The sequence below is a fragment of the Nicotiana tomentosiformis genome, chromosome 2 (genome assembly GCF_000390325.3).
Source record: "Nicotiana tomentosiformis chromosome 2, ASM39032v3, whole genome shotgun sequence".
Lineage (NCBI taxonomy): Eukaryota > Viridiplantae > Streptophyta > Magnoliopsida > Solanales > Solanaceae > Nicotiana > Nicotiana tomentosiformis.
The window spans coordinates 41065331-41089703 of record NC_090813.1 but is presented as its reverse complement, the minus strand read 5'-3'; the positions used below and the strand labels follow the sequence as shown (position 1 = coordinate 41089703).

The following is a 24373-nucleotide window of genomic DNA, read 5'->3' as shown; positions in this document are numbered from 1 at the left end:
AGTCTTCCAAAAACCTAAATATGAATTGATAAGGCCAAATATGGCACACATTCCCCAAATCCTTTGCTTAAATTACCACTGATGTTTTCTTTCCTTAGTTACAATGACCCACCAATACACCGATAACCAGAAACCGCACAACTTGACATTACGCAATCCAATCATAGACAATGGGGCTCTCCCACTTAGCTTGAAGCTACAATTACAAAATTCTAGAAGCCACCGAGATTCTTTCTTCATCGTTGACATGATCCTGCACACGTAATTCGCTAAATTTTCTCGAAATCCTTCTATTAACCTTTAATAAACATTCTGAACCACTAGCCACATTTACATATTAAATCTCTTATCGGGTAGGCAGTAGAATTCTTCGTAGAAGCTTCATCAACATCACGCGACTGCTAACCTGCACACAAAAGATAACCCACCTGTGGAAATTACATGCCGACATATTCCAATATCGCTGCACTGGGTGCAATTACTACGAAATCAGTAGATCATCCTGAGTCCGAGCTCATTCACCAGCTGCACCCGTCCGTTCACTCCCCATGGACGTCAACTAAAGGTGCAACAATACATTCCAATCCAAAGTCATGTTGTATCCTTCTTCATATCAAGCAACTCCCTCCTGTTGTATCCAATCTTCCTCAATATAGCAGCCAATATTCTAAATTAAGTCTGTAGACCTAGTCACTGTCCATTTTACATCCCAAATCATTCCAAATGTTCCTCAAGACATGTAATCATCCTACCACGTAACCCATGTGCTACCTTGCCACTCTCCCACTTTGGTCAACCATCTCCTTTAAGCAACTACTCTGCTTCTGTTTTCTTACACTTGGCCTTTTCGGAACCTAACTACCGCAAGGCACCTTCCACATGTCCTTCCTCATCCTTTGCTGCCCAGTTGTTGCCTTAACTCAAAATCCGTCTCTGTAGCATTTGAGCCAATTGCTCGTTACCATCTTTAAACCTTTTTGACGATCATCCTTCTCGAGACATCAATGCTAGAAATGCTGCTTCGATCCTGAATTACTGCACACCGCGATTTCTAATGATTGCTTCCCCTATACCAATTCCTAACACCCCGTCGTGAAGGCGAGTTTAAGAAAACCATAACACTGGCGAACCTTAACGTATTTTACAAGGCGATGACACCACATCAAAATTGAGAACTGTACCACACTCGAAAATATCAAGCTCCGTTACTCCATCAACCCCAAATCTGAACATTTATAGTCTGATTGCCTTTTCTCTGCTGGAATTAAAACATGTACTGAGAAAACCTTCTTTCAAGTCGTTTACTACCCTAACACATAGACGGGAACACTGTGCGATAACAACGCACGAATCATCATAACAATCAATGCAAAATCTCAAAACCTTAGGTAGTACTGATACTTAATTTGAATTGATAGAGCGGCCTTTCTCAAGGCGATGAGAATAGCCCAATTAATTACACAAGGAGAAGTATCCTATACTACATCTGTAGTATCGTTAAAATTTTCCGCGATCCTCAATGTATAACAAGCGATTCACGTCGCATAAGATTGAATATGAAGGAAATGTAGGCATAAGCAACAAAGGAATCGAATTGGATGATGAGGAATCAAAAAGGGAAGTATTCCTAACAGCCCTGTAGCCTCTCGAAGATAAGCACAGACGTCTCTGTACCAATCCGCAAGACCCTACTAGACTTGCTTATGACTCGTGAGACCTACGTGAACCTAGTGCTCTGATACCATGTTGTCACGACCCAAGTTAACCTATAGGTCGTGATGGCGCCCAACACTACAGCTAGGCAAGCCAACTGATAAATCAAACATATATTGATTAAACTTTTAATCCAAGAAAATCATAAAATACCAAATTCTATCAATGTGTGTGCCAAGACCCGGTGTCACAAGTGCATGAGCATTAGTAGATTATACAAAACTCCAAATACTGTCTGAAATAAAATAGACAGAATGTAAATATAAGAAGAGACACTGGTAGCTGCAGAACGACTCAGAAAGGCAGCTCACCACTATGCCTCGGGATGGCGGGGATATGTGATGATAGGTCCTCCACTAGTACCTATCTCAGATCCTGCACAAAAAGTGCATCAAGTGTAGTATGAGTACATAAACAACGTGTACCCAGTAAGTATCAAGCCTAATCTCGAAGTGGTAGAGACGAGATGGCCGACTTTGACACTCACTATGGGTCAATAATAATAATTAAAATAAACTAGAATATTTAAATCAGCATGATTCACAAAATATAACAATAATTTATTTAACCAACAGAAATAATTAAATTCTTTCAAAATGCAACAGTTCTCTCTCTCTCTCTCTCTCTCTCTCTCTCTCTCTCTCTCTCTCTCTCTCTCTCTCTCTCTCTCTCTCTCTCTCTCTCTCTCATATATATATATATATATATATATATATATATATATATATATATATATATATATTAAATCCTTCAATTTCAATAAAACTTCTAATTTATCAAATAGCTTTACAAGCTGCAATTCAATTTCAATGAATTTTTAATTTATCAAATAGCTTTACAAGCTGCAAATTTCAATTCAATTTCAATAAATTTCTAATTTATCAAATAGCTTTACAAGCTGCAATTCAATTTCAATGAATTTCTAATTTATCAAATAGCTTTGCAAGTTGCAAATTTCAATTCAATTTCAATAAATTTTCAATTTATCAAATAGCTTTACAAGCTGTAATTCAATTTCAATGAATTTTTAATTTATCAAATAGCTTTACAAGCTGCAATAAACCGTCAAAGTATCGTATAATTATTATTATTATTATTAAGCACGATTTCTGCTGAAGACGTACGGCCCGATCCAGAGTGTCGTGTACACTGCCGAGGGACGTGCGGCGCGATCCATAGATGCATCTATCCTGCCGAGGCGTTCGGCCCGCTCCACAAGAAAGGAGGACATTTTCTTATGTACCTCCGGAAGGAGATTATATTTATTAAGAGATAAATTCGGGAGGAAGAATAATTTCTTTTAACAATTAATTAATTTAAACAGAAAATCAAGCATATAAGGTCTCCATCCTTTAATATCTTTATCTGAAAATTCACAATGTATTCATATATATATATATATATATATATATATATATATATATATATATATATATATATATATATATATATATATATAAATTAAACAAAGAATACAATTTACACAAGTAATTCATACTTTGAGTCCTAAACTACCCGGACTTTAGCATTAATAGTAGCTACGCACGGACTCTCGATACCTCGTGCGTACGTAGCCCCCCACAATTATCAATAATTATTCAATTTAATCCCTATGAGGTAATTTCCCCCTCACAAGATTAGACAAGAGATTTACCTCGTCTTGCTCCAATTTAATCCACTATAAGGCCTTTTTCACGATAATCCAACTCTGTCTGGCTCGAATCTAGCCAAAATAATTTACTACAATCACTAAAAATTATAGGAATCAATTCTATAAAAAGAATACTATATTTTTAATAAAAAAACTCGAAATTAATTAAAATTTCATCTGTGGGGCCCACATCTCGAAATCCGGAGAAAGTTATGAAATCTGATAACCCATTCAATTACGAGTCCAACCATACAAATTTCACCAAATTAGACATCAACTCGACCCCCAAATCTTCAATTAAAATCTTTGAAGATTTCTACCATTTTCAACCCAATCTATACCCATTTGAACTCAAGAATCTTTCCATAAACCTTATTGATATGTAAGAATGATACTATTACACCCAAGAATTATACTCTTAATCACTCATCTTTACCCAAACTCGAAATTGAAGACTAGGGGTTAGAACCTTGCCTCTTGGGTAAAGATCTTGTGATATTTCCTTGTTGGATTTCAAAGCTTGAACAAGATCTTGATAAACATAGTACTTGAGCTTCTTCTTCTCTCTAGAACACTCTCCCTTCTCTCTAAAAATATCAGATTTTTTCTCCAAAATGAGCTTCAAGGCTTATTTATCGAAGTTGGGTCGGGTTATAACAATAGAAGAATGGATACTCCAAAATTCTAGACCAGGCTACAGACCTGGCCTCGCCAGGCTAAAGCCTGGTCTTAGCTCGCGACAGGCCTGGCCTCGCCAGGCTAAAGCCTGGTTAAGCCTGGCTTTTGGCTGGCCTCTCCAGGCTAAAGCCTGGTATTACATCTAGCCTCGCTAGGCTAAAGCCTGATTTACACCTGGCCTTGCGAGCTCTGTAGCGAGCTACAGGACAGCCTTTCGGTATTTGATCATAACTTCTTGTAGAAATGTCCGAATGACGAAAGGTTAAAAGCGTTAGAAAGTAGACTCAAAGATATTTCATTTGATAGGTAGATCATCACATAACGCCATATATATATATATATATATATATATATATATATATATATGTAGATATTCTCGTTCAAAGTTGGGTCTTGTACGAACTCACTTGAAATTTTTGTCTTATGAAATTTTCAACTTCTACATTCGATGCCGAAACCTATCGAATCAAGTCTGATTGACCTAAAATTTTACACACAAGTCATAAATGACATAACTGAGCTAAAAAAAAATTCGGAACTGGATTCCGACTCCGGTATCAAAAAGTCAACTCCTCGGTCAAACTTCCAAACTTAAATTCTTGTTTTTAGCCATTTCAAGCCTAATTTAACTACGGATTTTCAAATAAAATTCCGAACACGCTCCTAAGTCTAACATCACCATACGGAGCTGTTGGAATCATCAAAATTCTATTCCGAGGTCGTTTTCACATAATTAGACATCCGGTCACTATTTAAACTTAAACATTTTAATTTTTCATCAAAATTCCATATCTCGGGCTAGGGACCTCGGAATTTGATTCCGGGCATACTCCCAAGTCCTAAATCACGATACGGACCTATCAAAACTGTCAAAATACTTATCCAAGTTTGTTTGCTCAAAATATTGACCAAAGTCAAACTTGGCCTTTTAAAGCCAACTTAAGGAACCAAGCTTCTTCCTCTCTTGTACTCAATATCTGCATCAACAACAATAACAACAACAACAAACCCAACTTAATCTCATACGTGGAGTTTGGGGAGGATAGTGTGTACGCAGCCTTACTCCTACCATATAAAGGCAGATAGGTTGTTTCCGATAGACCATCGGCTTAAGGAACGGTAAAAATAAAGCAACAAGCAAAATGTCTGCATCAGAGCTTGACAAATCAAGGTCATATTCCGACTGAGTCTCAAAGTTCCCACTCTAGAGAAAATGTCGTCGTCACTCTTAACATGGTTTGCAGGAGAAACATGCTTGAAATCGCCTACATAATGCTTTTACATAACCCGTGGACGTAAGGAGACAGTAAGAGAGGTAAGTATACTTCCTTAAATAATCCCCAGAACCTAAAAATAATAACATATTATTGGTGATTGTATTAGTATTGTATCAAGTATTATTTTAGGTATTGATGTATCAGATACAAGTAACATACGATTATGACACAATTCTAAAATAATTGTGATACATTTATAATAAAATCATCACACAATTCCTGCAACTTCGTTTTCTTTGAGTTTCAATCTGAAATTTTATCAAAAACCAACTCTAACCAATTTCCTTCAAAATTGAGATATAAAGAAGGTATATTCTTTTGTCATTTGAAAGAACAGTCGATCTAAACAAATCACAGATTCGTAAATTTCGAATATTGAATTCAAAGTTTCGGAACTTTTTAATGGATATCAATAGAGAACCATTTGCTACTTAATTTTAGAGACCATTTTCATATGCATTGTGAGAGAAGTACCAATTTTGGGTGATAAGTACGAGGGAGAGGAAATGAGATATAAAATCTTTTGAAAAATGGATGAAATTCGAATTTTTAGGAAGGGGTTGGTGAAAGAGAGAATGGAGTGCTAAATTTAAGGAATCTTTTATTTTCTTCTTTTTTATGGTTTTGTACATAAAGGTAAATATAGATATAGAATATAATTTGTATGACCCTAAATAAAAGTGATAAATAAGTTTCTATTACAATATAGCTAAGTAAATTTCTCATTTATCAATACTGACAAGAAGCGAAAAGACATTGATCAAACCAATTCCAACTTCTATAGATCTGCACATATTCAACAATTCACATTCAACTGAAGAGCCCTTTTCTTTTCGTTTCCCCACTCTAGTGTACACAAAAGGACTTGCTGACTTTTTTCTTCCAAAAAAAAAAAGAGTGGTGCTAAGAAATGATCTTAGATGGAGACCTTTATACTAAAAACGATACTAGTTACCACACAAGGTAAAAGTAAGCCAAAATGAAAAAAAGAGAGACGATGTTGAGCCTTCCTATTTGTTTGTGCGCCATCCAGTCTCCGCCTCAGCAAGGTAATGCAAAGGAATCAAACGCCCTATAATCATTAGCGCTATGTTCTCTCCAAGAAGGCCATTTTTGTCAGTTACACCCTTGACAAAAGTCATCATCACCAACAAAGCTCCCCCACAAATGCTTTTATTAATGGTCAGGGAAAGCTCCCAGTAAACCCAAGCCATAAGTCTTCCAAATTTCATAGTTAAGTTGCAAAAGATTCACGATGCCACTATATTTGCAGAAGCAGCCAACTCTGCCAATTGCTTGCCACCAAGCATGGATACAAGCTCAGATGATATGAAAAGTTTCGGTAAATCTTCAATTTCTTCTTCCTTGAAATTATAAATTGGTTCAAGTTTTCTTGCTTCAACCTCGGCAGCATCAGCCTCTGCCATTAAAGCCTCAGCTTCTTCCTGGTGACCCAACTCCAAAGCCGCTGATCTCTCAGCTCTAGCCGCTCTAGCAATTAGAATTAGCCTCTGGAATCTAGTCATAGCCAACTCTTTTTCCTTAGATGAAATCTGCACTTCAGTTTCCTGCAGCCTATCAACGGTGTGGCATATTTTATCCTCAAGCTTCTTAAGCTCTAACTTAGTGCTGTCCTTTTTGCACTGTATTTCTTCCTTTTCAATGCACAAGGCCTTACCCTCTGCAGCTAGTCGTGCTGCTTCTTTAAAATTTCTTGTAGTAGCAGCAACCTTCTTCTCTGCCTCCAACTCTGGAATTCTCCTGTCAATGAAAAGAAGCCGCTGCTTACAGGATTCAACTTCCTGCTGGATACTTGACTTAGTTGAAGATAACTCCTGCAAGTGGAGATGCAAAAGAATATTAGAGAGATGGAAATTGAAGAAATGTTAAAGCATTTTCCAAGCATTGCACATTAAATTAATGAAAACTATGACCTTCATTAGGCTGAAAGTCAGTAGTCATGCTTACAACCTTCAGGTACTAGGTTGCAAAAATAATACTTAATAAGTCTTGCTTAGTGTTGCTATCAGTTGCATATAAAATGCGTCCATGAATACATTTGGTGACTTCATGGTCGCCAATCCCAAGAAGCTCAAACATTTCAGATGCAATACTTGTTGTGAGATTAAATGGGATTGGGATGCCTACATGCGGACAGTTTAGATATTTCGCCTCAGTTTTTCAAGAGATTTGCATGATCGATGAAGATGTAACAAAATAACAATAACAACAACAGACCCAGTGGAATCCCACAAGTAGGGCCTGGGGATGGTAATGTGTACGTAAACCTTACTCCTACCTTATGAAGGTAGAGAGGTTGTTTCCCATGGACCCCCGGCTCAAGAACAGTGAAAAGGAAGCAATAAACAAATAGTAGCAGCAACAAGATACTAGGCAACGGAAGCAAATGGCAAAGTGTGTAATAGCAAAGATCTAGGAACACGAAAATAGATGAAGATGTAACATATAAAGTTAAAATATGATGGCTAAAATGAAAGAGTGCTAGACGGACGTATCATGTGATTAGAGGATACTTACCAAAGTGAAAAGCAAGGTTTATAAAAAGGTTGTGAGACCAGCAATGCTATATATGAGCGAATATTAGGCCCGTATACGCAAGAAGAGTGCTGCAAAAATATAAATGTTAAGATGGATGTGTGACTCGGGCAAAAGGTGCAAGTAGTACACGGAGGAAAAACTGTTTGAGATAGTTGGCCATGCCATACGAGGACCAGATGCATTGAAAAGTACATGAGACACCATGATAGTCAAAGATATTAAAATAAGACGAGGTAGCACTAGAATCGCATGGAGGAAAGTTATTTCAAAAGACTTTCAATTTCTTGAAATCCAAGAGTGAATCATAGGATAGAATGGAAGCAAAGTATCTGTTATAGTCGCACAAAATAAAACTCGTGATTTGTTCCAGAGGACTAATTACTGGGTAGTGGGACAAGTCTAAACGTGGAACGAATATAAAAGATTCATATAACCAAGTAGTTTGGGATTAAGGAGTAGTAGTTGTTTTTTTATAAGCACCTCAAAGTACTTTCCTGGCAGTGTTTAAAACTAGAACCACAATAGATGATGCTTTCATGTAACTTCTCCACTGTGTACCTTACTCTTAAGATTTTAACTACTCTAATACTCTTTTGAAATGAATTCTGCAATTAGAATTCTCATAAAAAGATTTCAAAAAAATACAAAAAGCTACACTATAAGAGGAACTACTTCGTTAAAGACGCTCTTTTGAACCCTGACAGCATTTGACAATACTGCAATTTCCATGATTTAAAATAAAAAAAGAGAATTCAGTTACGTATATGGTTGCTGACGTTCTAAGTGTTTACACAGCTAATATAGTAAAGTGTTGTGCACTACACGAGATCTTAGCCAAAACACCGAGAAAGCTATAATAGCAATCTGTCGTGCAACAGGATGCTGGTGCCTGCTAATTTGAGTACTGACTCCTGAGCAAGAAGTTGCTATCCAGATAAAAGGTTTCTCCCCAGATTGCTAGTGAAGTTTCTATTCAAATAAGATTCACCAGCTAATATGTGTTCAACCGCATGCCCCCCCCCCCCCCCGGCTCTCTCGTCTCCATATTACACCAAAAAGCCAAAATAAAAGGACTCGAGCTTTTATCTATGAATGTTCTCTGCTTTGCTCTCAGAATATCTCAAATTCCTTCCTTTCTTCCCAAATGAACCACCTACACAAGCTGGGAGTTTCCCAGGTCCTCCTCCTAGTTTTACCAATTTATTTCCCTCCAAACAGAAGAGGTTTACCTGATTGTTCTGCCTATTGCTCACCTTACTCAAAATATTCAAGAGCAGTTACCAGATTTGAGACACCATTGGGCAGTGCAAAGGCATATGCCTTTTTTGTAGGTTGACCGCTTTAGCATCCCTTTCAAGGTTGTCATATTTGCTACAGAAGGCATACCCCTTTCTGTAAGTTGCTTTGAGTCAACAGAGTTTGCTGCTTACCAGGAAATGCAATTCGACCCCCAAAAATACACACAACCCTGTTGTAGAACGCCTGGTTAATGGGCAGCCAGTCCAATCAGAATCGGAAAACCCAACAAGGCTAAGGGACGTTTTGAAGTGTTCCTTAAGCCAAAATGTAGCGTGGTAAAGAGACAGCATAAACTGACAAACCAGATTCACCGCATGAGAAATCTCAGGCCTGGTGACTGTTAGATATTGTAGAGCTCATACAATGCTGTGGTACCTGGTGGGATTGGCGGAGGATCCAGTTGCTTCATGAAGCCCATGCTTTTGAGCTAGAAGAGTTTGTACGGCTCGAGAGCATAACATGTTGCTGCATTGCAAAATCTCTTGAGCATATTTACCTTGACTGAGGTATATACCATCTGGAAAATGATCTGCTACCATGAAGGAATTGAAAACTCTTAAGAAAATAAACTTAGGAGCACACGCGAACTGTATTGCTTCCAGACCTTTTTCATACATCTGGTATGCTCAACAGTGCAATATATACACATGCATGTTGCTGCAACAGTGGTGTCATTTTAGGACTCCAAAAGCTAGAGTTCTTCTAATCTAAATACAACGCAATATAATCAAATTTATCTTTACAGTTACAACACATTTGCACACAACTACAACTCTACAGCAGCCCAACTCTATCGTATCTCTAACAGAGACTGTCTCATTCATCTATCAATATCAAGACATAATTTTCCTGTCATTTCCCACTTTTATACGAGTACTTGCAAAACTAATCCCATAGCCCTCTAATGTGTTTCCATACACATGTTACATGAGCAGAGAAGCTGTACAAGAACTCCTTAAACGATCCTCTTCATTTGCAGAGAAAGCTTCTATTGAGCAGCCTGAGATCCATAAATGAACCTCTGATATACCTATGACTGTCACAAGGAGCTTGGAGAAACCGGCTAAGAACACTGATAGTTAATGTGATGACTTTTTTTAAGGTAATAGTGAATGAGATGTCTTGTCATGAGATCGTAAAGTTTTATAGAGTTCGCGAACAATATTTGATAACGAATGGAGTCCGTAGGGCTCCCACTATCCAGGAAGAAACTTAGTATTCGGTCCATAGGAGTATCAACAGGTTTGCATTTAAACATGCCAGTTTCTTTCAATACGTTCAAAGCATACTTCCTTTGTGAAATGACAGTTCCATTGCTGTACTGCGCCACCTAATGCCTAGGAAGTATCTTAGTTTACCTATGTCTTTGGTCTGAAAGTAATCGACAAGATGTTGTTTAAATTGACTAATGCTCTCATGATCAGACAGCAATACTTAAATGTCCAAACCATGCCCTTGGTCATTGCGTGGGACCATACAAAGATGGACAGGAGACACAATAACCCAGACTCCCTCGGAGCAGGGAGGTTGCTCCATGTATACCTCCTTGACAAGTTCCCCATGAAGAAAGGCATTTTTGATATCCAACTGATAAAGGGACCAATAAAACATGGCTGTCATGGAGATAAGGAGGTGAACTGATGCAATCTTCGTTACTAGAGAGAAAGTATCACCATTATCAAAACCATCAATCAGAGTATACCTCTTTGTTACCAATCTAGTGTTGAGAGGATCAACCTCCCCATCAGCACTCATCTTGACAGTACACATCCAGCAACATCCAATTGCTGTTTTGCCCGGCAGTAAAGGAACTATCTCCCAAGTACCGTTATCATGAACAACAGTCATTTCCACAATCATAGCCTGACACCAACCTAGATGAGCCATCGCCTCTGCCAGTCTTAATTATTTTGACAGTGTATGAGACTACGAATTGGTAACAAAGGCATGAAATGAAGGTGACAAAGGGTAAATATCGTTTCAAAGTGCAATAGAGAGATCAATATCATCAGATGAGTGCTTGACCAAAGCAGGGGATGTCATTAAAGCAGGCAACTAGTCATTCAGTGGACTTTGTTTAGTTATCATGAACAGAAACCTCTGCTGGATTAGCTAGTGAAGGGTTTGGTCAAAGTCGACTGGAGTAGACTTGAAGAGGAGAGGGGCTAGAGTGAGAGGATTTGGAGACGAAAAAATTGGAACAAGAAGAATCTTCGAGAAGGCATTTTGACTTAGTGAATTTGGTGAGAAGCATGGGATGTCTCGAAAAAGGTTACATCTGCTGAGATAAAGTACTTGTGTAATAGGATCATAGCATTTGTAACCTTTTTGGAGACACAAGTACGCCAAGAAGATACATTTGATGAACTTTGGTTGAAAACCTGCTTAACTTATCAAGAAAACCCTCAACCTGCAATCGCATATTACAATAACATAACTAGTGTATTCCCAAAAGTGGGGTCGGGGAGGGTAGTTATGTATGCAGACCTTACCCCTACCTTGTGAAGGTAGAGAGACTGTTTCCGGTAGACCCTCGGCTCTATACCCAGTGCAACCGCATATTCTCAAACTTAATATACGAGATGTTTCTGACCCACTCTCCACATTCCTGCAATATGGGCTTGTGTTCTGAAACAACTTATCAAGGTTTCTTGTTTAATGGTTCTAAGAACTTCATTCCACTCTGATGAAATTAAATATTTGTCGATTCTATAGGTTTTGTGCATTGTTATCTCCTCTCTCCCAAAGTGTACAATCCTCCCTGCAAAGTAAATCTATTAGGGTAATATCGTGTATAAAATCAGAAAAAGCTCTCATGGAACTTGAGCTTCTTCTACATACTCTCCTGTCTTCGGTGAATCTAGCAACATTAAAGACCGCCCAATAACCAAGTGCAATCTCATAATCCTCTTATTGCTGCCAATTCCATCCACAACTCATCCCTTTCATTTTTTGTGTGTGCTCAATATACCACCGTAAAAAAACCATCTAAATTCTTCCGTCACACTTCCAAATAAACAAGAGATAGAATAATTCCCACGTTGTTGTTCTAAACTTAAAAGCCTTTTATCTCAACTTACTAAAATCCTTCCCAACCCTGCTACCTTCAGCTTTATGTTCGGCCCATGCAGCCCATCTATTACCCCAAACTATCTGGAGAATGAGCCAAATGTTTTGTAAAAGCAATTTAAGCCTAATATCTTGATAAGTTAGGATTTTAGGATAAGTAGAAGTAAAATATGCACTGCAAATTTAGATAGCATAATAAGAGTGAAGTTGAGGTGAGATTAGATGGTATTGAGGATTCTAAATACATAAAATTTAGATATTTAAACTCAATATTTCAGGAGAATGGTATGTAACAACAGAAAACTAAAACAGAATGACAGAAATGGAGGTGTGCTATGAGAATGCTATGCGACAGGCAGATACCTACCAAAATGAAAGACATGAACAGTTGTAAGACAAGCTATGTTGTATGGGAGAGAATGTCGTGACTTTAAGGCCCATATCAATAAGATTAGTGCCGCAGCAATGTCAATGTTAAAATGAATGTCTCCTCAAATGATTACATCAGCAGAAAGGCACAAGTAATATACACAGAGGATAAAATGAGAAAACGTCACAGGAGATGGTTTGGTCATGTCCTCCTCAAACCTCCAAATGCACCACTCTAAACTATGATGATTAAAGGTGTAATGAGCAATATCTAAAGTCTCGTGGAGAAAGTTGTCTAAAACTTGCAATCTTTTAGAATTCATGCAGAATTAACAAATAATAAAATACAATGGAAGTAAAAGATCCATAGACAGTACCGGCTAGTGATGATTAATGCTTAGTCATATTGGCATGCTTGCACTAGGTCCAGTGTTTATTAGGAGTCCTTTGGTATGTCCACAGACTTGTATATCACTAGAAAATGTATAGAACTTTGAACTTCCAGAGTTATAGAACCTCAAACTATTGAAATAGTGAGATGAAACTGGTTCAAGTGGAATAGACTGGATAATAAGGATGCAAATAACTGATCCCAAGTAGCTCACGATTGAGTAATTGTTGTTCTACGTAATTTAAGCCTAATAAATTATGAACAACATACTTTCACTTTAAGGTTAGAATGCAGAAATAGTGCAAGTATCTTATTTGACGTAGATATTGCTCTAATATGAGAATCTGAATACAGATACTCAAAGCAGAACTAACCTGAAGTGAAGATCTTGCAGCAAAAGTTTCCTGTTTGAGAATTTGCACGTCCTCTGAGATCCTTTCTTCACTTTTGGCAAGATTCACTCTATAGGCCTTGGATTTCGAGATGAACATCGACAGACTCTTTCTAAGACCAGCAACTTCTTCGTACATGTTTGCTTCATCGGCAGAACTCCTGGAAAGATTCTTAATCTTTTCTCCTCTGGATTCTTCTTGAGAAAGGTAGTTATCAATATCCTTCTTTTTTTCTCAGTAAAACTTCATTCTCGACCATTAGCTCAGAAAGGCATGACTGCAATTTATCATAATTATTACCTATACTTGTTTGAACCTCTTTAAAGCAAGAGACAACCCCATCAATCCTGCTCTCAACTTTTTGAATGAGAGCATCATTTTCTGCTATTTCTGCTTCCTTCTCTTTCACTAAAGCAAGCAGTTACCTCAGTTCTTCGGCCAATTCTTCTTTTCTCATGCAAAGAACATCTATTTCCCTTTGGTCATCCTCCACTGATTGATCAATGGATTCATTCAAAATGGATTTAGCTTCATGAACTAGTTGGGATTGAATTTCTAATTCGAACTTGGTGACTTCTATGGCTTCAACTGATGAAAGCCACTCAGCACTGTCTTTTGAAGACATTGCTTCTGCATTCATGAGGACCGAATCTGCATTACTTGCAGCTTCCTGAAAAAAAAAATAATCAAGTTCAAAAATTTCTACCTATCTGAATTGAATCAGCTGAAAATACTTTACACACAAGAAATGGTTGTAACATCAATACGTGTTTCCAGTATTCAATAAGACTTACAACAACAACAACAACAACAACAAAAAACCCAGCTTAATCCCGTACGTGGGGTCTGGGGAGGATAGTGTGTACGCAGCCTTACCTCTACCCTTTAAAGGCAGAGAGGCTGTTTCCGATACACCCTCGGCTTATTCAGTAAAACTTACAACATGAGAAATACAATAGTTCAGAAGATCTTTTTTTTTTCTTTTATCTTTTGAGAACAGTATTTGAAAAAGTTCAAGAGGAATAATTACTTTATACAATGCATTTATTTATGTGACTCAAGAAATAATGGAAATACATAATTATATTACGCCAGAGTATCTAGCAAGTCCATATCCATATGAAAAAACAAAATTTGTTTTTGTTGTATCTGCTCTTGCTGGGGTAAGTAGCATTACCTTACCTAGAATAGACAGTTCACAAGTTTTTTCCTATATGATCTTGGATCATCTTACTAAATTCTCTTTAACTTCTTCCACTTGGCTCCACTTCTGAAGTAATGAACACTTACACAACTTACTTTGGTGTGCCAGATGTTCCGCCTCATGAGCCATTAAATGGGACTGCCATCTCATCTGAATTGACCACTTCCAATCTCAACAAACATCATTTTTGCTCAATGCTATAGCACAGATGTGTGTAATCAGCCTTAATATATAAACTTTCTTTTTTGAGAAAAAGGTCATATATAGAACTTCACATGAGCTCCTTAGGGTTGAATACGGATTAAGATCTAGATTTTACCAAGTAGAGAGAAGCCTTTACAATATTGAAATAATTATGACGCGTGCCGTATTTATGAAAAAGATTATAACATGTCATAGATGAAGAATTTACAATAGACCAAAGGAGTCCCTTGTTTAAAATTAGATAAAACCAATTTTATAAAAAGGGAACAATTTGCTACCATACAGACAATGGTTTGAGCAGCCTAAACACAGATACATGTAGATTCACCTGAAGATCCCAATTCAAGCAGGGGGGGAAATAAAGAAAAGAGAAAAATAATCATTCAGATAAGTGCTATGCTATGCAATGCCACCAAATTACTTAAAAAATGATGACTAGAACAAATTTGCAGAAGCATTTTTAGATGGAGGATAGTAACACAAGGAGAGGAAAACAAAAAAGGTTTATCATCTTTAGCAACCAATAGTCTGCATATCTCACCTCTGAAAATCTTCTTAGCAAATAAACACATTCCTCCTCAGCTTGAATAAGTGAGTCAAGAACCTCCTGCATCTTAGTGTCAACGACATCACAGTATGTCTCGGCATCTCTGAGGAGGATGACCAACCGATCCTTCTCCTTCTCTGCAAAAGCAAGATTTTCACTGACCCTTTCAGCGGTCTCAAAATCCTCTGCCTCACAAGCTTCATCCAGCTTCTTCTCCAACTCCCTATGGCGGGAAGATGCCCCATTAAAGTCGTCGACAGCTTTTTTCTCCTACGGATAGATTCTTTCCGCATTGCGGAGACCGACATTACTGCCTCCCGCGCCAACTTAAGCTTGTCTGCAATGCTGGCCCTGATTTGCTCGAATTTCAACTCAACAGAGTTTGCTTTCGCATTTAGATGACTAGCATCCATATTTTCCGAAATAGGAGTAGCCGACGCCAAATTACCATTTCTGTCAGGGTCAGTGCCATTGGAATCCTGCTCTGTGGCTGCAGGAATAGAAGAGGGGATATTGTTTTCTTGCTGCCTCCACTCCTCAGCTTCCTCTTCTAGCTTTTGTTCTTCGTTGGATGCGGATACTATCTCATTGAGATGGATATGGGGCAAGGGGTGAGATTCAGAAGCATAATCTCTATCTCTGCCATATCCTATCCTTAAACCAGCTTTTTTTCTTCTCCTACTGGAACTCTGCCGAGATAGCGCCGGCAGATCAGATGGAGGTTGGGTTCATCTTCTTCTTCTTCGAGCAGTAGAGATTGAGAGGGAGTCATCAGAGTGAGATCCGAGAAAAAGTTCTCATCAAGGGGTTCATTGGATACAGCAGGAAGCTGCATAGATGTAGATGGGGAAGAAGCTGATGCATCGGCATCGGCCACGGTGGACAATTGCCCGACATCTGCACTCGGATTGAAGAGAACCATCCCATCAAACAGCGAACCCATTTCGTCTTTCTCCGAGGAGTCCTCTTTAGTCATCGATTCCATTTCAGCTTCCTCCGTACGGCCGTCGTTCTACTTCGCCTATCTTCCCGCAATTCCTCCGTATTAAATTCTGCTTTAATCTCGAAAGGTAATTATCATATAATATAAGATCTAATCAGGGAAAAAGTATAATACTCCTAAAAAACTTAATATAATATTAGATTTAACGGAATCAAAGGTAACCAAAAAAATTATCAAAGGTGAGTTTCATAAATATCAAGCTTCGGTTTGGCCAAATTTAAAAAATACTTTTAGCTAGCGTTTGTTAGTAGATTCCCAAATTTATTCTGAAAAATTTGATTCTGGTGAAATTTGATTTGAAGATGCAAATGTGTTTGGACATCTGTTTTGGGTGAAGTTTAGTTTGGGAAAATATGAAACATAACTTATACACACAAGTTCTAAAAACTATCATAAATACCCAACAGTACCATTATCAATAACATTCATTATATTATCGCAAACCATAATCCTGAACATAAATAAATTTTATACAAAATTATTATTTTTATAATGAACTACATGATACACTATCAGATGACCGAGAAGACGAAACAACGTCGTTACAAAATAATAAATGATGGGGCAATTTTTTAAAAATATAATAGTGATATTTTGGCCCTTTGAGATTTGGGATTTGGGACTTGGGATTTGGCCAAAATGTAGGCAAAATCTATGTCCAAACATGTATTTGTCAAATAAAATCCAAGTTTATTTTGGCAAAATCTATGGCCAAACGAGTCCTTAGTCAATAGTATGGTTTCCTTGGCTTTGGTTTTTTACTATTTTGCTCATGTTATTACTTACTAGTGTTACTTCTTTTTCATCTTTTCTTGACCCGATAGTCTTTCGAAAATAGGCTCTTTACTTTTTCAAGGTAGGGTTGAGGTCGCATATACATTATCCTTCTCAAACCTCACTTATAAGATTATACTAGATTTATTATTGTTATAATTTTAGAGCCTGTTTGGACATAAAAAAAAATACTTTTTTTCGAAAAAATTTTACTTTTTCGAAATTTGTGTTTGGCCATAAAATTTTCAATTTTCACTTGAAGATGAATTTTCAATTTTTTCGATAATTTAAAAAACTCCAAAAAGCCTTTTTTCAAAATTTTCACTCTCAAAACTTTAAAAACAACCCAAAATAATATTCATGTCCTAGCACAACTCTAATTTTCAAATACCATTTTCACTTGAATTTTTTTTTAATTTTTTTTAGAATTTTACAATTCTTATGGCCAAACGCCCACTTAGTCAATACTTATTTTCCAAAAAGTATTTCGAAGCTCTATGATTTATGTTTGATCAAATTATTTGTGAATTCTTTGTTAGTACTGGAAATATAGTTTGTATTTGTACAATATTTTCAAAAAGTATTTTTAAGGTCAAACTAAGAAAAGGGCGTGTACATATCTATTTAACAATTACTATCAAACAAAATAATTTTTTTTTTTTTTTATAAAAGACTATAATAAAAATACTTCTTATTTAATTTGAGAATTGGTAATATTTACAAAAACAAAAGCAGGAAAGACAATGGAAAACATTACGATGAAGCCACGAGAATGAACAACATTTTAACGGATAAGTTCTTCTTTTTTTTTAATGAAAAAGGATAACTTTGTAAAAAAAATAGTAATAGGGGTATTTTAGTACAATTTAACTTCTTAAGAAATTAAAGTAGTGAACGTAGTAATCATTAATTCCTATTTCATGACCCCCGAAACGCCGAAAAATAATGTTAGTCATGGCAAAGTGATGAGTATTAGTCACTAGGTCTATTCCGATGGACCCACAAATTTCAGGTTAATCGGAGTCCGGCAATGTTTTAGCACCGCTAGGATACAAGTGGCCATGCATAGCACGGATAAGTTCCATATGGTCGTACATAGTATTCTTATGACCCTGAAATGCCAAAAAATGATGTTCGTTATGGTAAGTATTACTCACAAGTCAGTACCAATGATTCCAACAATTTTGCCAATCGAAGTATTCAACAAAATTCAAGAAAATCAGTATGTGTATAAACACACGAAAAAATGGGTATAATCATTAATTATGTTTCATGACCGTGAAAAGTGAAAAAGCGATGTTACTCGTGTATTGTTCACTAGACCTTTTTCGATGGACCTACCAAATTTTAGGTCAGTCGAAGTCCGTCAATATTTTGAGCACTGGTAAGATCCAAGCGACCGTGTATAGCATGGATAGGTTCCGTGTGGCCGTGTATAGTATTTGTGTGACGCCAAAATGGCAAAAAAATATTCGCCATGCTGAGTATTACTCACATGATCGTATCCAATAAACACACCAAATTTTAAGTCAATCGGAGTTCGTCAATTAGAGTCATAAAAATCATCATTTATATAAACAGATGAAAAGATGGACATAATCATCAATTCCATTTCATGGCCCTGAAATGCCAAAAAATATTGTTAGTCACGGTAAGTTGCTTATTAGGCTGTTTTCGATGGACCCACTAAATTTAGGTCCGTTAACTTTTTGAGTATCGGTAGGATCCAAGTGGTCGTGCATAGCACGAATAGGTTACATGTGGCTGTGCATAGTATTCTTAGACTCTAAAACGCCAAAAATGATGTTCGTCATGGTGAATATTTCTCATAGGGCAGTATCTGATAGATCTACAAATTTTTAGGCCATTCAGAATCCGTCAACCAAAATAAGGAATAAATATACACATACAAAAAATGAACACAATTATTAATTCATGCTTCATAATCCCGAAATGCCAAAAAATAATTTTAGTGTAGATATCCAAAATTCACCAAGTCATGATGACACCTAACTCATCTTGCTAGGTAAGCCAACTAACATATGTCACAATCTAAACTGGGAATCATCTCAATACAATTATCTCAATGACTGGTAGTACAAGTCATGAGCGATTAAGAATAAGAATACAACTCAGATATGAAAAAGTTTACATCATCTGTTTGAAATTTATATAAACAAAAATATAAGTCCTAAACTACTATGAACAAGTGGTAGCTTGTATTTGGAACGCTGGTGTATCTTTAATTTTAACATTCGTCATCCACAGCATCTCAGCACCAAGATCAGCACCAAGATCTACACGCAATGTGCAAAAGTGTAGTATGAAGACATAGTTCTCTAGAAGTTTGCCTAATAATTGTAAAGCACAATAAAAACAATGTTTAGTTACCATGTTTGAAATTTTTCAATAAAATGAGCGATATATAATCCATTTTCGAATAAACATTTCATCAAAAAAATCAATAACATCAGTTTCATAATCCACCCATTTAGACTAAAAATGGGTCGACGTACCAAGAGGACACTAAACTATAGATCCTGCACTTATATATGTGAGTTTATGTAGCTGGTAGTAAGACTTCTTATTCTGACATTTATAATGGGTAGTTTTTGAGATTCCTCAAGCCGATTGTTGTGTCGCAGGTGAGCTTGGAGAGCAATTCAGCTGGAGGATACAACTATACCTTAATCTCAAGCTAGTTAGAATCGATTGTATGAATCCATGCTCTATTTTGGCTCATAATAGTTCAATACTCCGTACTTGAGGATTATCCATTGCTAGAAATTTTCTACTGTACTGAAGAGTCTTATAGTAAGCACTAGTCCTCTAGTTGGTATCAACTATATAGATCTTCCACTGTTTCCTATCTTTTGCTAGGTCTGCCTGGGTTCATAACATTCTAAATCGAGATAACTTCAGCCAGGGTACAAGATTATTTTTAATTTTCCTATTCCTTAATTTTTGATTACTTATGAATCAGTGGCTATTTTTTAATTACCAGTTATAAATCTGGCTATTTTTTAATTTCACCCGGTGACCTGGGTAGCTAACGGAAGTGCTTCTCTGAGGAACTCAATAAAAACTCTTTTACAGTTTGGTTCGTAAATGGACAAACTATAATAAAAATTTAATGTTTTTCCCCATTCCCTAAATCAAGGAAGCTTGGACGCTACTTACTGCGTGCCTATTGATTCCCAGACACCTTACTGTACAATTCCGAATTAGATAATTTTTCTTTACAAGATTATTCCATTGCCAATAACTGTTGCTGAACCTCACCACCTGACAGTTCTGAGATAGCTCAAAATTCCCCTAAAGTTATTGACAGCTACTCAAAAGTACGAGGCTAAAAGAACGTTCCTCTCCGATACAGTTGTAATCACACAGCTGCCAGTGTGCCTTACCTACCCCTTCCTTAGTTGGAAACAAAGAGTTCTCATTGCCTATGGTGCACACATGTCGAACTACACGTATGACAATACATGTTAGGTGAAAGGAATTGGCAACTGCAAAGAAAGAGATCCAAAATGAGCAAGGAAAGACGGAATTTAAATTAACTATACAAAAGGCAAATATAACCGTAATATTTGCCCTATTCTAGAAAGCAAAAACAAAAAGAGATGCCTAGCTGATAGCAGAAAGGACAGAATTTGAGTTGTCGTACGAGTTGCGGAGCTTGCAATTTACTCCATAAATTTCAACAAAGCTCTCCAGTATCTCAAACAAGACGGATTCATATGGATTGCTTCAAGTATCCATCTTAGAGGACTTGTAGATGGCTCCAGATTGGATGTAGCTCCAGAACCTTCTGTCAGCCGTCTAGCAAGCAAATGCATCTGGAAAAATAGTTCAGCAGGCCTAATCTCTGCAAGAACATAATGAAGTCAAAGCATGAATCGGATAAGCATATTGGATTAAGTTACAGTTCTTTATACTGCCATCCGACACTGATCCATAAATTTGGATAGTGCTCATTGTTTCCAAGCAGCAGTGAAACAATCCGCCAAAGAGTAACAACACAATAATAGCTTCCTGTCTTTTTGCTAGGAAGAGTAACGGTACAAATAGGTAGTCCCTGTCAGTTTCAGTCTTGTCAAAAACAAAGAGCCTTGAAGAGCACTACGATCTACTGAGATATTAAGTGCACCACAATTAGAAACATGCTTTAATGGAAACACAAGATATTAAAATGTGTGGGCGCACATATGTAATGCAAGACAAAATAACTAAGTATAAATAACAACTATATGGGTAGAGCAATCTGAAAAACTGCAAATAAGTGAAATAAATGAAGTAAAAACCATGTCAATCAAGTTAAAAGACCATCTAAATTTAAATCTCTACTCAGATGTAATATTTTTTTTATAGGTTAAAATTTAAAACTCTGACCGTCACAAGGTAGGGGTAAGGTTTGCGTACACTTTACCCTCCCCAGAACCCACTTGTGGGATTTCACTGGATATGTTGTTGTTGTAATGGGATGAAGCAATCTGGAGCCATCTACAAGTCCTATAAGCCATCCATCTTAAAGGGGTCAAACAAGACGGATGCATATCAGATTTTCCGACGAATCTAGGAGCAGCAGAAACTTCATCCGACAATGAGATTTCGAATTTCCATCTCCTATATCAAAATTAATCTTACCCGGTGTTTTGGCTTCAGTGTTCCTCATGCATATCCTAGCCCAGAGAAGATGACTGGTATGTTTTGTATCTTCATCAACCTCAACATAGCCACCACAAAATTCACCAATAGTTTTAAAGGTATCCAGTGACCAAGCATGAAGCGGGATGCCGAATGCTTTGATCCATCTTAGTTCCAATAGTTTTAAAGGTATCCAGTTACCAAGCATGAAGCGGGATGCCGAATGCTTTGATCCATCTTAGTTCCAACCTCTTGCTTGCCAGATCTGTTCCACCACTCCAATGACAATCGTCTTCGTTCCAATGCCATTCACCCACATTGATGGATACCTGAAGCAATCCATATGAGATGGATACTTGAAGCAATCAAAGATCATAGCAGAGAGGTTGAAAGGGGTGATATGGAAGCTAGTGTCAGGACATCAAAATGCTTTCATCAAATCAAGGCAGATCACTATGCAGCTCTAATAAAAAGGGCAGCCCGGTGCACGAAGCTCCTGCTATGCGCGGGGTTCGGGGAAGGGCCGGACCACAAGGGTCTATCGTACGCAGCCTTACACTGTATTTCTGCAAGATGCAGCTCTAATAGCCAATGAAATATTAGATTGGAAGACGAAGTCTGGGCAACCTGGTTTACTTTTCAAACTTTACATTGAAAAGGCATTTGACCAACTCAATTGAGCGTACTTGATTAATATACTCAGGAAGATGGGATTTGGAGAACGATGGATTACATGGATTAAATTTTGTGTTACCACAGTGAAGTACTCAATTCTAATCAATGGTGGACCTGTTGGGTTTTTCTCTCTCCAAAAAGGCCTCAGACAGGGAGATCCACCGTCACCTTTTTTGTTCATTCTTGCTATGGAAGGCCTAAGCAAAATGTTAGACAAAGCTAACCAGCTCCATTGGCCAGAGGGTTTTAAGGTGGGCAATGGAGAGAGCAATTCTGTGATAGTGCCGCATCTGCTACATGCAGACGACACTCTGATTTTGTGCGGAGCTGAAAAATCACAGGTTCTATATCTTAATCTCACGCTAATGATCTTTGAAGCTATTTCAGGCCTACACATGAACATGCTGAAAAGAACCATCTATCCGGTTAACACAGTCCCAAATCTGGATGAGCTTGCAGAGGTTATGTGCTGTAAAGTGGGATCTTTCCCTACATCATATTTGGGGGTCCCATTGGGAGCTAGATACAAGTCTCAAGGCATCTGGAATGGAGTGATTGAAAAATTTGAAAGAAAACTAGCTTCCTGGAAAATGCAATACCTATCCTTTGGAGGCAGACTTACACTCATCAATAGTGTGCTAGATAGCATACCTACATATTTCATGTCCTTATTCCCAATCTCAGCTAAGGTGCAAAGGAGACTTGATCAATTAAGAAGAGATTTTTTATGGGAAGGCAACAGTTACACTCACAAGTTCCATCTGGTTAAATGGCCAAGAGTTATTCTTCGTAAGAACCCTGGAGGACTAGGGATAAAGGATCTTGCCTTGCATAATAAGAGTTTATTGATGAAATGGCATTGGAGGTACAACATGGAAAGTTCAAAGTTATGAAAAACAGTAATTCAAGCAAAGCGTGGCGTGGCAAACAACTGGTGCACTAGGCAGGGGAGAGCTCCACACGGTTCAGGCCCCTGGAAACACATTTCAAAGTTTTGGGGAGAATTCAAGCTCAAGTCATCACTCAAGCTAGGGAATGGGGCTCATATATCTTTATGGAAAGATAAATGATTAGGAACAGAGACCCTAAAAGATGAATTTCCAGCTTTATTTTTACTTTCTAGTAATAAAGATGCAACTATCTCACATTATTGGCAAAATAGTGCTTGAGCTCCACATTTCAGAAGGGACATCCAAGATTGGGAGTTGAATGATTTGCTCAATAAATTATCAGGTGCTAATGTCAATTACCAGGTGCAGGATAAGTTGGAATGGGGTGAATCAAAAGAGAGAACCTATACTGTCAAAAGAGGATATGACAATCTATGCTCCAACAAGGAATTGATCGACAAATGGCCATGGAAGCTTATATGGAAAACCAAACTACCTACAAAAGTAGCTGGCTTTATGTGGACAACATTGTATGAAGCTTGTCTTACTCAAGACCATCTTAGCAGAATGAGTATACCAACTGTGAATAGATGTTATATGTGCCAGATGGAATCTGACAGTGTGAGGCATCTTTTTTTGCATTGTTCAGTAGCAGCTGACATTTGGAGTATGTTTTTATCAGTTTTTGGACTTGCCTGGGTTATGCCAAACAGTATCAAGGAAGCTTATGAGAGTTGATGCTCATGGAGAGTTGGGAAATCCATCAAAAAGACTTGGTCAATAGTACTTGGTGCTATTTTTTGGAGTATTTGGAATGAAAAGAACCGTAGATGTTTTGATGGGATTTCAACTCCCAACCACACTCTTAAAGCCACTTGTTTAATTAACTTATTTAGTTGGTTCAATCAAGCCCTTGTAACTAGTGTTGAACTATTTCTGGATTTTGTCTGCTCCTTAGTTGTTCAGTAAGTTTTGTAAGTTTTTGTATATGTGCAGACAATACCTTTATGTTGTAATTTTTGCTATGCATC

At 37.4% G+C, this 24373-nt stretch overlaps 1 protein-coding gene and 1 pseudogene across 1 annotated transcript in view; both read right to left on the bottom strand.

Annotated features, from left to right (window-relative positions):
- Positions 1 to 6075: 6075 nt before the first annotated feature.
- LOC138906435 (uncharacterized) lies at positions 6076 to 16413 on the bottom strand (annotated as a pseudogene).
- A 4248-nt stretch (positions 16414 to 20661) lies between these two features.
- The window catches only part of LOC108946751 (tetratricopeptide repeat protein SKI3-like), a 29580-nt gene continuing 25868 nt past the window's right edge, over positions 20662 to 24373 (bottom strand). Inside the window, 1 exon segment of the mRNA XM_070195216.1 lies at positions 20662 to 20998. Within this exon segment, the coding sequence (XP_070051317.1) occupies positions 20817 to 20998 (182 nt within the window). The 3' untranslated portion in view covers positions 20662 to 20816.